Raw genomic sequence first — 14,280 nt, forward strand, 5'->3', positions numbered from 1 at the left:
ACTCTTAAGATGTCATCCATTGTGGATGCGTTTTTATTTCATACATTGCTTAAAAAAAAAAAAGACTGTTAGCATGAAAAATATTTTCTTTCTTTTTTTTTTTTTTATTTTCCCACTGTACAGCAAGGGGGTCAGGTTATACATTACAATTACATTTTTCCCCCACCCTATGAAAAATATTTTCTTATCACTCAACTATTTACATGCATCCCAATTTCAAAGATACTAAAATAGAAAGAGTGTATGTTAGAGTCTCTGAAATCTCTGTCTGGACAGGACAGTGCTTTAGTTGCAGCGGTCAGTAGCTGACTTACTTTGCTGAGAGTTCCTTTTTGATAAGAGGCATTAGTAGCAGTCATACGTCTTTGGAGTGAGGATTTATGTAAAATATGTACAACATATCAGTTATTCTAAGAGCCTACAATTTGGGACAGACCGCCAGGCTTTTCACTTCATGCTTAAACACCAGAAGTTCCAAACAGACCCTTTGCAGTTTACCATGACGGGGCGAGATAAATTTTGAACCTGGCATCTGAAGACCCAGTTTGAAACCCTGCCCTGTTTTTTCCTTTCTCTGACATGTAACCCCAGCTGGGTTATTAAGTTTTTCTGAACCTCAGCTTAGGCAGTCCAAACACAGTGAGGCTCGCTGCCGAGCAGGGTCCATCCAGTGTCCAGAAAGGCGTTTGTAAGCAGTCGGCCTCACGCCTTGCGCATGTAGGCGTTTCTCTGGGGAGCGCCCTTGAGAAGGGCTTCAGAGAAGCTGGGGCCGGGGCATCGTGGAGACCTTTTTAGCAAGTGCCGGCTCGCAGAGGAGAAGGACGTCCTCTCCGGAGGGGAAGGCTGGAGGAGCTGAAAGTACACGGCAGGGTGGGAAGATAGGTCCACTGCGCCGAGTAAGGGGCTGGGGTCCCTTGGAGCGACTTAAATCTCAGCAGTTGGTTGCTGCCATCAGCAAGTTCAGCAGTCAGGGTGGTTGGTGATTAAGTCAATCAGCTGATCCACAGAACTGGGGACTAATTGGAAGGCAGGAAGCAATGTGTGACTTCGTCTCTTCTTAAATTTGACGTTTTAGTATAATAAACTAAAACCGCCATTAACTTATCTCGGGTTGGTGTCAGTTGCAATTTGGCAGCATTTTCTTTGGGTGCCTGGCTGGAAGGTTTTTTGTTGTTTGTTTTTAGGCCCGCACCGGCGGCATATGGAGGTGCCCAGGCTAGGGGTCCAATCGGAGCTACAGCTGCTGATCTCCACCAGAGCCACAGCCACGCCAGATCCGAGCCACGTCTGTGACCTACCCCGCAGCTTGCAGCAAGGCCAGAGCCTCAACCCACTGAGCGAGGCCAGGGATCAAACCTGCGTCCTCGTGGACACTATGTGAAGTTCTTAACCTGCTGAGCCACATTCCAGGCTTTTCGGCCTCTGTGTGTTGATCTTGTCTCCCTCCTGTGAACATTTCCAAGGAACAATCCAAAAGCCTTCGGCCATTGCTCTAAAAAGGCTCTAACTTTGCTAGAAGGAAAATTGGTAGTTTTGTTATCACTAGACTTTGGGGTGGAATGAGCATAGCTGGAAATGATTTCCCAAATGAAAATGTACCTGGGGGCGAGGACAGGGTAAGCGATTTTCTGGAGTTTTCACAGCCCTTGAGTCCCAGATTAGGGCTTCATTACATCTGGGTTCTCATTCAGTTCTGAGTCCTTATCCATTTTAGGGGAATAAATAATTAAGAAGGACGAATACTTGGGGCTTCCCACTGTGGCTCGGCAGGTTACGAATCCAACTAGTATCCATGAGGATGAGGGTTTGATCCCTGGCCTCGCTCAGTGGGTTAAGGATCTGGCCTTACTGTGGCTGTGGTGTAGGCCTGCAGATGCAGCTTCCTTAGCCTGGGAACCTCCTTATATCATGGGCGTGGCCCTAAAAAGGAAAAAAAAAAAAAAAAAAGTGCAAATACTTGGTGGCCTCTGGTGCTGATCCTTTGAAAGAGAACTCTGATTGACCTGTGACTGTTTTGTGGGTTAGTGCTGCCTCTCCGTCCGTAGAATGAAGCTCCTTCTGCAAGATTCAGGGAAGTTCCACTGGGCTCACTGGTGCTGTAGCCTCGTGGCTGTGTGGTCCCAGCGCGGTCGCTTCACCTCACTGCCCAAGGGATCCGTTCACACGCTGATGGACAGAGCAGAGTGGACCCGATTGCCCTGGCACTGGGGCCTTGGCTGCTTCTGGGACTGTTTCCCAGTCACTGATGATCCCTTAGGACCTGCTCCTCACCCAGTTTCAGTCTTGGAGTCCTTCCTGCTCAGCCCCAGCCTCTGGGCAACCATCGTGGATCGATTGCAGGCAGAAAGTGAAATGAATCCATTTTCCATCGTGGACCAGTTGAGTTCTATGATCCATTTAAACTTTTCACATTTTCTGATTTTCTAAAATTCCCAAATCCTGGCCTACCATCTCCCCAAAGCACTTTCTGAGGATGATTTGAGTAGCAGTGAGTCAATGGAGAAATCAAGGAAAATTCATGGTTTTGTCAGGGGGAGAAAAACCCAACTCCAAGGGCATGATGGAGTTAGTACCACTTGTTACCCTGGGTCCCAAGGATACTGTGTGGTTTTAACTGTCGAAAGCTTTTTAAAGCCAGAGGCAGGTAACCACATCTGGACAGGAGGTTCCTTCGAGGCTGCAGGAAGTAACTCTGAGGTGTTTCTTATCTCAGGTCCCAGTGTCCCAGTTTAAGGACATTTGGGGTTTCTCGGGGGGGCCGGGTAGACAGACTCCTGTTTTCCTTCCCCCCAAGCACAGTCCATGTGCAAATATTCCTCATAGAACACTGGCAACTTGAAGAGAAACCCGCTCTGTCCATTGCCGTGTAAAGTGTTAACATCGAGTCACTTACTTAACCGAGAGTCTCACATCTAAAGGGGGGGGTGTTTGTATCCCCGTTTACATCCCGTGGTTCCTGATCCTTTGCCCGTTGTGAGCCGTCCTGTCCAAGCAGGAGAGTCGCAGGAATGACCTGGGTAGTGCAAGGCTCCCTGGGGTGCTTCTCAGTCACTTTCTTCCCATCTGTGGCTATTTTTTTTTTAATTGAAGTATAGTTGATTTATCGTGTCGTTTCAGGTGTACAGCAAAGCGATTCGGTTGTGTAGACGTATGTATCTCGTCTTTTTCAGGTTATTTTCCATTAGAGTTTGTTAAAAGATGCCGAATACAGTTCCCTGGGCTGACAGCAGGTCCTCGTTGTGTGTCTCTTTTATGTGTAGTCGTGTGTGTGCCTCTTCCTCCCAAAGGCCTCAATTATCTACCTCCCTTTCCCCTTTGGTGACCGTGAAGGGTTTTTGCTCTGGCTCCAGGAGCAGGAGCTGGAACAGATGTGCTTGGAGTGACGGATGCGCCGTCTCAGACAGGCCCCATGCAGCTCCCCCATTCGGATGCAGATCTCTCTGCAGCATCTTGAAAAGAGGGACTAGCCAGGTTGTGTCTCCCTGCAGCCTCCACACGCCCTGTCCCTGTCAGTCCAAGGCCTGGAGTTGGGCTTCCCCTCACTGTTTGCCTCTGAAACCCTCAGTCTCTGCAGCTCCTGAAAGCTCCCACTGTCCAGACGTGCTGCCAGAAACCGAGAGTCTGTTCTTGGGACCGGGAGCGCCGTCCCCAGGAATCCACTGTCCTTAACTCCGTCCGGTGTCCCGTACTGAGCACCCTCTCACAGGGGCTTTGTGAGCTGCAGAGAGCACGGATAGAGAGGATGCAGGGCTCAGTGCTTGCTCAGCCCGAGTGCTGACTGAGAACTGAGGCTTTATGGAGCCCTGCACCCGAAAGAATTTGACCCCAAGGGGCGAAAATGAATAGCATCCCATCTTCCAGCGACAGCTGGGGATTCAGCATGAAAGCGCTTGATATACACACGCATCTATAAACACACTTGCTCTACGCATTTCTGTCCACTGTGACTTTAGGCCTCTTTCCAAGTTTCTTTTTTTCCACCTTCCGTTTCGGTTGCCTCCTAGCGTGCCCAGCGCTAGTCCGACAGTCTTACGTGTTAGGTGATTCTTCCCGACCAACTTCGAAGGCCTCCGTGTTGCCACCTTAGGATAACGTCTGACTCGGCGAGATAAAGCAATTTATTTTTTTTTTTAATTTTTATTTTTTGTTGTTGTTGCTATTTCTTGGGCCACTCCCGCAGCATATGGAGATTCCCAGGCTAGGGGTCCAATCGGAGCTGTAGCCACCGGCCTACGCCAGAGCCACAGCAACGCAGGATCCGAGCCGCGTCTGCAACCTACACCACAGCTCACGGCAACGCCGGATCGTTAACCCACTGAGCAAGGGCAGGGACCGAACCTGCAACCTCATGGTTCCTAGTCGGATTTGTTAACCACTGCACCACGACGGGAACTCCAAGAGATAAAGCAATTTAAAGCTGAGTCTCCATCCAGCCCCCCGCCCCCACCTGTAGCTGAATGTGAAGAGTGAAATCGCTCTTCACAGGGGGAGCCTTGACGTTACGTGCACACGGGGCCCTGTGAGCCACGTGTTTCATGGTATTGGATTGGATGGCCTTGAGCATCCAAAATGTGCAAACCTGTGGGACTCAGAGAGCAGTCTGCTTCGTGATGGGCCTGAGAGGGTAGCAGAACCCACCTTAGTCTTAAAATTGCCTTTTTCGTCATGACCGTGAAAGCGTGATGCCTGTCAGTGCTTACACTTGGTTTTGGACCGCATGTGACTGATGCCGTGTTTTTTCCTTTTCTGTTCCTTTTAGGAAAGCATGCCTCAGACTCCTCCCTTTTCAGCAATGTTTGACAGCAGTGGTTACAACCGAAACCTCTATCAGTCTGCGGAGGACAGCTGTGGAGGGTTGTATTACCATGACAACAACCTCCTCTCTGGGTCTCTGGAGGCGCTCATCCAGCACCTGGTACCTAGCGTGGACTACTATCCAGACGTAGGTATCCCTGTGCCTCTGAAACGCGTCCTTGGTCCTTGGTATCCAGCAGAAGGTTCGGTAGAGTAGACAGGGACCCTGGATGCTGCAGAATTATATCTGGGCTGCTAAGAATTTTTCTAATAAGAAATTACATGTTGATTATGGAGTGTTTTGAGATACGATTGAGCCCAGATAGATACATCTGTGTCCTAGGTGTTGGTTGGTTGGTTTGTTTCAGGGTTATTATCACATCGTAGGCAGTCAGACACCATCTAATTGAAATAGCTGTAAGCTTTGATTCACGCCTGTACCCTGGTCCTTAAATAGAAATGCTCCCCGAATGTTTAGTGCCTTTTTGGGTTCCCAGACCATCACCATGCTGAGAAAAGTAAAGCTACACAGGGAAACTTCGTAGGAAAGAGAATAAGAGTTATATTCAAGATGCAGTCCTATTCTGGACGGGGCATCAGATAACGTGCCTGCTTCTGTTTTACTGGGATAGCTGACGTGTGTATAGCTCATACTTTGTAAGCTGGGAAGTTGGCTTGCGTTGTCTCAGTCTGTAGAGCAGTTTCCAAGAGGCGAGAAAGAAGAAACTCAGCATTCAGAAAGCTGAGGAATAGGCACGGGGTCTCCGTTCCAGCATCAGCAGTCGCACCCGGGTTTTCTGTTTCCGGGTCAAGTGATGCTTCTTCCCCCTTCCCCTGTGGAGTGGCTGCAATGGCTAGTTGTGGATGAAGAGTTCATGAACCTATCCCAACACTGGATTCCTGGGGGCTTTTATGAGTGTAACGATGGCCTGTGTGGGAAGGAGAGACTGCACTCGCCCCATCCTTCACCAGAATGCTTCTCCCTGAGTTATCTCTCTCTGTGTGATTTGTTACAAAGCCTTTTCAAATATGCTGCTGCACAGGGAAAACTTGTAATCAAAAGTCAAAGGCATCCCTTGTTCGGCGCTCTAAGTGTTTACGAGCGACAAAAGGCGCCTAAGGCGGAGGAAAACCTATGGAATTTTTTTTATTGGGCGTCTGAAACTCTTATACCAAGTAAGCACTACTTCAGACTGACTTGGGAGATGGTATGTGGTTAAAGAAAAGGGTAGCGTGTGATGTGTTTTATCACATTGCTCAGCCGTTGGGCAAGTAAACAGATTACTTGAAAGCCTGCCTTTGAAAGTTCTGACACCAGCACACAAATGCTCCAGTGTGTCGGACTGGACCCACTAGAGAATTTCTGAGCTGATGTGGGCTGGGTGGTTTTTTGGTTTCCATTGGGTTCCCGTAATATTTGGACACAGAGCCAGATTCTGTCCAGGTGGTATATTTAAATTCGATTTCTCTCTCGGGGCTGAATGGCATTCTTCTTTACTAGACTCGGTTATCTGCTCTGGTATCCTGGTTCCCGGAGGCTGGATGTAAACATGTGCTGGGAATAACTTAGTCCCTAAACTCACCCTGTACTTGTGTTATTGTTAGTATCATTTAAGGGCGAAGATACAGCAGAAGGTAAAGGAGAGGGTGGGGGAGGACTGGGGGGGGCGTTTGACATTAGCAGGTGCAAACGATGAAATATAAGATGGATGAACAGCCAGGTCCTCCTGTACAGCACAGGGAACTGTATTCAGTATCCTCAGATGAGCCATAATGGAAAAGAATATGAAAAAAGACACATATACACGCCTGTGAATCACTGTATTGAACAGCAGAAGTTAACACAACATTGTAAATCGATTAAACGTCAATAAAGATTTTTTTTAAAAAAGAGGTAGAGGAGAAATCCATTTTAGGTTGTTTCACAGCTAGTAAGCCTCACATTTGAAACTGCCCCATTTTACCTGTGGTGAGAGAACTTGGTGAGGTAGGGCGTATACCACATGGACAGGTGCTGCTTCCAGAGCGCGGGTAACCGTGGGGTAACCGTGGGGTAACCGTGCGTCTCTTCTCCTGCCGCAGAGAACCTACATCTTCACCTTCCTGCTCAGCTCCCGGCTGTTCATGCATCCGTATGAGCTGATGGCCAAGGTGTGCCACTTGTGTGTTGAGCACCAGCGACTCAGTGAGCCTGATGGGGATAAGGTAATGATATGGTTTGAATCTGACCTCTTTTCCTATTGGGTTTGGTGACTTTAGGACTTAGATTCTGTGCAGTTCATTTCCTCAGGTAACCATCATTTACTGTCCGGCTGAGGCCCATGGTCTCATGGCTGTGCAGAGGGAACTGGGAATGGTATATAAAGAACACAGTATCCATCTAGCATCCTGGAAGACCCTAGATCCTGCCTTAAGTTGGTAGCACGTGGCACAGACGTGGGGGAGGGGGGGTCGAGCTTCTGTAGCCCCAGAGACTTTGCACTAGAAGTTTATCAGTGAGGGACACTGTTTGTAATTCTTTGGTTGGTAGCTATCACAGAATTCCATTTGCTTTTTCTCCCTAGAGCCAAATAAGAAAAATTGCACCCAAAATTCTTCAACTCCTGACGGAATGGACAGAAACCTTTCCTTATGATTTTCGGGATGAAAGAATGATGAGAAACTTAAAAGACCTGGCCCACCAAATAGCCAGTGGCGAGGAGGTGGGTAAAACTGAATTGAGTGCAACTGCTGGAATTTCCAGGCAGAGTCTTGGTGGGGGTGGTGCTTAATTATGCAACAGAATCTCCCTGCTTCTCTTCTGTTTTGCCTTTGGGCAGGTCTTCTCCGTAGCGTGCTGGTCTGTCTGGTGTGTCAGAGGGGGTTGATACAGTACCGCTTCAAAGGGATGTGATCTAGAGTTTCATGTGATTAATTTGGGGGTTCGTTCATGTCAGTTCATGCACAGGATTCACGTTGCACATATGTGTTTGTCTTCATTTGCATGTACCGTCTGCCTTCCCCAAAGGCTGGACCTGGCAAAGTAGACAATAAATACCACATTAGTGGATATAAACATAAATAAGTGTAAAATAACATATTTACGTATTAACAGATGATACGTCGTCTATTCATAAATCAGAAATAGTTTGTACCATGGAACAGGGGAAACAAAACCAGTAGAACAGGACAAGATTGCTGTCATTTGACTGTAAGCACCGGGTGAAGGGGAAATACAATCGATTTTTACTGTCAGAAGAGAAAAAGCAGGGAGTTCCCGTCATGGCGCAGCAGAAAGGAATCCGCCTAGGAACTATGAGGTTGTGGGTTCGATCCCCGGCCTCGCTCAGTGGGTTAAGGATCCGGCGTTGCCGTGGGCTGTGGTGCAGGTCACAGACGCGGCTCGGATCCCGCGTGGCTGTGGCTGTGGTGTAGGCCACCAGCTATCGCTCCGATTCGACCCCTAGCCTGGGAACCTCCGTATGCCGTGGGTGCGGCCCTAAAAAGACAAAAAAAAAAAAAAAAAAAAGAAAAGAAAAGAAAAGGAGAGGAAAAGCATCCTCATTCTTCACGGCATTGAATTAAATGAAATTTTAAAAAACTTTCCCATGAGGACTTTGTGAACAAGGCTGTAGAAGCCGTTGTGTTTAGTGTCTGTAACAAATGCTAAACCTGAGGCCAAAAGTAATTGACATATACATTACAAAGGTAGTTCCTTTGGAGAGGAGAAGACAAAAATAAAAAATAAAGGATGCAAGTCTCGTGCCCAAAAGTTGATTCAAGGCTACAGCACCCACACTAGGGGGAGATGGAAAATAAGCCTGTTTGATAATCTTTCATAAATATCGCTTCCCTCAACTGAGCTTTTGATAAGAGCTAATGAGCTCGGACAAGTTCAGGGTTATCCTCTTTGAAGTGGGCCTGGAGGGCTGGTATTCTGTGTTGAGGCTTGTTGGGCAAGGGTGTCTTTGTAGTTTCTCTGCTGCTGGCCAGCTCCCGGGAACACGTTACTGAGGCACAGCTACAGCACTTTCCACCCAGAAAAAGGATGGATGAAGCATTTGGCAGCGGCAGTGATGTCTTGTTTCATTCGTCTTAAAACGCATGTTCCCATGACGAATACCCTTCCTGGGGGAGATCCTTCTTTCAGTGCCGTGCTGTCAAGTTCGCGCAGCAAGACACCGTGTCTATCCTGTCTCTTCTGGTGAATACATTTTATTCACCAGAATCCCCTGACTTTAAAACAAATAATCAGACTAAAGCTGTACAAGATGAGCACTTGAAAAATTTGCACTTGCTTCTGACATGACATTCTCATGCACAGGGACTCACCCCTTCCAGTGTCCCCGGGGACCCCATACGGAATGCTGGTTGCTCTGCAGGGCTGAGTGAGGGGTTCCCTGAGTCGTTTTGCAAGTTATGACGGTTGCAATCATTTTGCTAGTTTGCGTGTGACGGGTTCTAGCAAGGTAGGCACGGGTGGGTCCTTCACTCACAAAGGCGTGACGTCAAGCATCCCTGTTTTGTAGTAAATCTTATCTCACAAGAGTAAGCTAGCACGTTGCTTGGCAGGACCCGCGCTGGCTCAGTGACCTACGTTTATGACAAGCTGCTCAACAGATGAGCGGCACCCTAGGGACTTTGTCTTTCGTGGAGCCGAGCCCCAGTCGGGCAGTGCTGCGTCTCAGGTGGGGTGTGTTGAGGTACTTGGTGTGGCCTTCAGCTTCCCTTCCCTCTGTTGCCTTTTTAAAAGGTGGAAATGATGACTGGGCTTGTTTTTCCCCCAAAAGCAACACCTTAAAAATGTGCTTCAGACAAAAGGCTGAGATGGCTTTCTGTCCTTCTTGTCATGGGAATCGGCGAGGGGGACGCCTTCTATCAGGGTTAGCCAGATTGGACCCACCTTTATTTTAACAGGATCAAGCCACTCAAGAATTGGATGGCACCAAGCAAGGGGTCCAAACAGCCTGTGCCTGGGCTTCTTCTCAGCCCTCCTGTGTAATAACAAATCCTCGATAGACTTTGCGATCATCAGTTGGTTTTGAGTGTGAAAAGAGGAGATGAGAAGATGAGCCAGGTCTAGCCTAATCAAGGGCTTGATTCATCTAGGGCTTGAGTGGAGAGATGTCACCTGCCTTGATGGGGCTGGGTTTTCCAGGAGATGCTGTTCCTTGGGCGACTTCTAGCCAGCGTTCAGAATTGGGTCCGTACTTGGTAGCTGGTTGATCTGAGTGCTTGGCAAGCCCCCCAGATGCCCTGCTGCTTCTTCAGTTCTCTCAATTGTAGAGGCAACTTCCCTGGACTGATGTCCCTTTTAGCTCTAAAATTTTGTGGCAGATGATCTTTCCTCAGTTCTGTGCTTGGCAGGCCCCTTCCCTGTCCTGTGCTCAGGGATCTTTCCTCAAAGAGACCTTCTCTCACCACCCCAACCACGATCACCCCTCAGCTGTCACCCCCAGCTCCTTCCTAGCATCCTGTGATTAGTGATTACTTTCCTTATGCCTCGTTTTCCCCACCAAACTCCATGCCGTGTCTCTGTACTGTGTTCACACAGCATCCTTAACTCCTAGTCCTAGTCCGGTGCCTGGCACTCAGGAGCCTTTGAATGAATGAATGCGTGCGTGCGTGAACAAGCTAATCAATTCCTGGAATAGGAAAAGAACTATTTCCCTCCACTGAAAAAAATGATCTTCCTTCACGGGAAGGAGTGTGGGCTTGGGTTGGAACTTGTTGCTTCTTGCCTGGGACTGTAGGGATTTTTTTGGCAGTCAGTGGTTCCAGGTGTGCCCTATATACAATTTAGTCGAGTTGTTCTGAATCTGCCAGAACAGTTCCGCATAATATGGCTTAATATGTTTCCCCCCAAGGGCTTTGCCCAAAACGAAGAGGTTTATTGGGACTTGCCTGCAAGAAACCTGAAATGAAACTAATGATTGAATCACATGACAGATGACTACAGTTGGTAGAATGCAATTTTCTCTTCCTTAAGGGGCTGGTCTTTATTTGCCAGGTAATTACTGTCACTGGCATTGGAAGTTATAAAAAAGAATAAGTACATATTTAGCATCCATGATTCAGTAAGGAAGCATACTCAACAACTTGAAGCTTGGTTTCTCGAATGGAAGCAAATGGCAGCAGCAGACTTTTAAAAGAGGTCACATGCATACGTATTCCTTCTCTCTGTCTCTCTGTCTCTGTCTCTGTCTGTCTCTGTCGCTCTCACACACATGCACACTCGCACACACAGACTAGTTGTTGTTTGAATAGGATGTAGGACCCCCCTGCATCCTATTGCATACATTTCCCGTTTATATTTTGCTGCTTTTTGCTCACTAGCTGAGTCCTCCACGGTGCATTCCTCTACCTCTTTCCTAAAAAATCATTTTTTAAAAAGGTATCATAGGAATTTTTCTCTGGATATGCTAGTAGAGCATTGGTTCGCACACTTAGCTGCATGTCAGAATCACTTGGGGAGCATTTATCATGACCTTTAGGACAGACAACCAAAGAAGACATTTCAAAGTCGTAGTAGACTGTTAATGTACTCAAGCAGATGGAAGCAGGAAAAGCAAGGGAAGTGGGGATGAGGAATTTATTTTCAATTTATTTTTATCGAGGTATAATTGACCTGTGACATTATGTTAGTGTCAGGTATACAACGTAATGAGTCAGTACGTGTATATTTTGCAGAATGATCACCATAAGGCTGGTGAACATGTCACCTTCCATAGTGACAACATTTTTTTCTTGTGATAGCTTTCAAGATCTGCTCTCTTAGGGAATTTGAGATACACAATACAACTCTAATAACTGTAGTCGCCATGCTGTACTTGACAACCCACAACTCAGGTATTTCGTAACTGGAAGTTTCCGCCTTTCGACCCGCCTCACCCATTTTGCTCACCCCCAGTGAGAGATTTAAAAGAGCCCTCGATTCGGCTTCACTGCTTCAAATTCCCAAAAAAGAGGCCTTCTCTTTGCGTGGATACCCATAACGCTGCGTGGAAGACAGGTTCTTTGAAAGCTCAGTTTTTTAAACATTGGGGTATCGCACTAGTGACTTTAGGGTGGTCTGTGACTATAGAGAGGGGGAAAGGCCATCGAATGGACCGGTTCACAGAACTCGGTGAGTCTACACCAGACAGAGACGAAGGAAAGAAAGGAGGCTGTGTGTGCCTTTGGAGCCCTGCTCATTTCCGGACGTGTTTGTCATTTTCCTCGGCTGAAGTGTGCCGGTGTCTGTTCACTGGAAGTTTTGTAACATGCCCTGGTAAACCAGATTAGCTCTGTAAACATGTTCAGATGATCTCAGAAAAGGATATTGTGGTACTTTGGGAAAAGGAGCTGATTAGTCAGTGACGCATGAGCGCAGGGCTTTCACCCGTAAATTCGCTGGACCGTCCCCCTTTGGAGCTTTTAACCTAAGGACACGTTAGCGCTGAAGCAGGCTGCGCGCCTCTCTGATTCGGGCATCACAATCTGCCCAGAAGGAGAAGCGTGCGTTTGGCAACTTTCGACCAGAAAAGTAAGATTGGAAGGACTGCCTACCTGACAGCATGACCATTGTGCCCTAGGGCTTGGTTGATTGTGGAGCTATTTCTTGGGCTTACCTATTTGAAAGGTTAAGAGATGGACATTTATCTGTTCTGCATGCACTGCTTTTAAAACCAGTTTCTCACGTGTCATGGTTGTAGCGCGATGTGGTAACAAGCAAGCTGGCAGCTGATGGTAGCATTACGGGGGAGTTGCCGAGTGTAAAGGTTGGCGGTGGCTGTTAGCACTGCCTCACGAATGCGGAGGAAATGGGCACGAACCCAGTGGAGATCAGACACCAAAGGGAATCTCCGCTGCTTTTCTTGTTACGCGTGGAAGTCAGGAAGGTAGCTGGGGGGTGAGCGGGAAGTACTGGTGTGTTTCTACAGGTAGCTGTCTGTGCCCTTGGTGCACCAGTGACATTGGGAAGGATGAAAGTGGGGCAATGAAGAAGGTGGCCCTAAAGAAAAAGTGTTAGGAAAAGGATGCTCTGACTTGAGATGACCGCACTGGAACCCACCAGAGGAAAACCAGTACATTCCCGTGTCAGCCCGGAGAACACTGGCCGTATGTGGTTCCTGTGGTACCGGCTCATCCAAACGTCCCTGCAGTGTTGTCTTGGCCCAGCTCGAATGGTGCTGTCTAGAGCCTCCTGAGAAAAGAGCTAACTCTTACAGGTCTGAAAAGATACCTTGTGTGAAAGCGTCTCTGTTCACGTGTTGGAGAGGGAGCTCCGACTGCCCTCGTCAAGGTGCTTCTCTCCAACATCAAGGCGACATCGTTGGAGCCCAGAGTTTGCACCGTGGTGCCCGTAGGCCCGCCGGGCAAGGCGTTAACCCTTTGCTTATCCCCCGGCAGACGTACAGGAAGAATGTGCAGCAGATGATGCAGTGTCTGATCCGCAAGCTCGCCGCGCTCAGCCAGTACGAGGAGATCCTGGCAAAAATCAGCTCCACGTCTACAGATCGGCTCACGGTCCTCAAGGCCAAGCCACAGTCCATACAGAGGGGCGTCCTCACCATCTGCAGTGACCCCTACACGCTGGCCCAGCAGCTGACTCACATAGAGCTGGTGAGGCCATTGGCGTCCTCGTCCCTTAGCACCCAGACTCGCTCTGCCTCGGCACCCGGGCGGTGTGTTGTCAGCAGGCAGCTCAAGGGAGGCTTTAACCCAAGTGGGAAGCAGTCTGTGAAATCGCTGGAACGTGTGTTGTTTAGACATTTGAGTATGAATCTCTCTGGGATTCTGGGAATTTGCTTGAAGATAAATACTTAGCGAGACTGAAGAGCAAAGGGTTTATTGACCCTGCTCGTCTTCCCCCCCTCATTAATTTTCCCAGCTCTCTCAGCCTTTCCCCCTCTGCTGGGTGTGGCGTTGACCCGAGCAGAAAACCGCCTGTGCTCAGACCTTGCGGATGGCGACTTTGGCGCTGAGGGTTCGAGGCTCATTTTACCGGCTGCGTTTACAAAGGAGGGTAGCGTCACTAGATGGAGTGGAAAGACTGTTTCTTCTCCTTGCCTTTAATACCGTTGACCTGTTGCGTTTGTGTTTCAGGAGAGGCTGAATTATATTGGCCCAGAAGAATTCGTTCAGGCGTTTGTGCAGAAGGACCCTTTGGACAATGACAAGGTAATTGGTCTGCCTAGCGGTCAGCCTGACACTGGAAGTGGAATTCTTTAACCTATGATAGTGGGTAGAGAGATGGAGGTTGGAACAGTTTTGGTTTATGTTTTAAAATTAGGGAGTTCCCACTGTGGCTAAGTGGGTTAAGACCCTGACTCATATCGGTGAGGACCCAGGTTCAATCCCCAACCTCATTCATGGGCTAAAGATCCAACGTTGCCACGAGCTGAGGCATCAGGCCTTGGATGGATCCGGCATGGCTGTGGCTGTAGTGTAGGCTGCCAGCTGCAGCTCCAATTCAGGCCCTAGCCTGGGAATTTCCATATGCCACAGCTGTGGCCTTAGAAAGAT

At 48.3% G+C, this 14,280-nt stretch overlaps 1 protein-coding gene across 20 annotated transcripts in view; it reads left to right on the forward strand.

Annotated features, from left to right (window-relative positions):
- RASGEF1B (RasGEF domain family member 1B) overlaps positions 1–14,280 on the forward strand; it is a 699,288-nt gene that overhangs the window by 668,086 nt on the left and 16,922 nt on the right. For all 20 annotated transcript variants that reach the window (XR_014811842.1, XM_084970673.1, XM_084970680.1 and 17 more), the window contains 5 exon segments: positions 4,760–4,942; positions 6,877–6,999; positions 7,359–7,496; positions 13,165–13,377; positions 13,861–13,935. Coding sequence is in view for 19 of the 20 variants with exons in the window: in XM_084970673.1 (XP_084826799.1) it covers positions 4,760–4,942; positions 6,877–6,999; positions 7,359–7,496; positions 13,165–13,377; positions 13,861–13,935 (732 nt within the window). In the remaining variant the exon portion in view is untranslated.

The sequence above is a fragment of the Sus scrofa genome, chromosome 8 (assembly GCF_054392235.1).
Source record: "Sus scrofa isolate SSC_HxYL_T2T_F1_AM1 chromosome 8, Sscrofa_HxYL_maternal_Yorkshire_Landrace_v2.0, whole genome shotgun sequence".
NCBI classification, from domain to species: Eukaryota; Metazoa; Chordata; class Mammalia; order Artiodactyla; family Suidae; genus Sus; species Sus scrofa.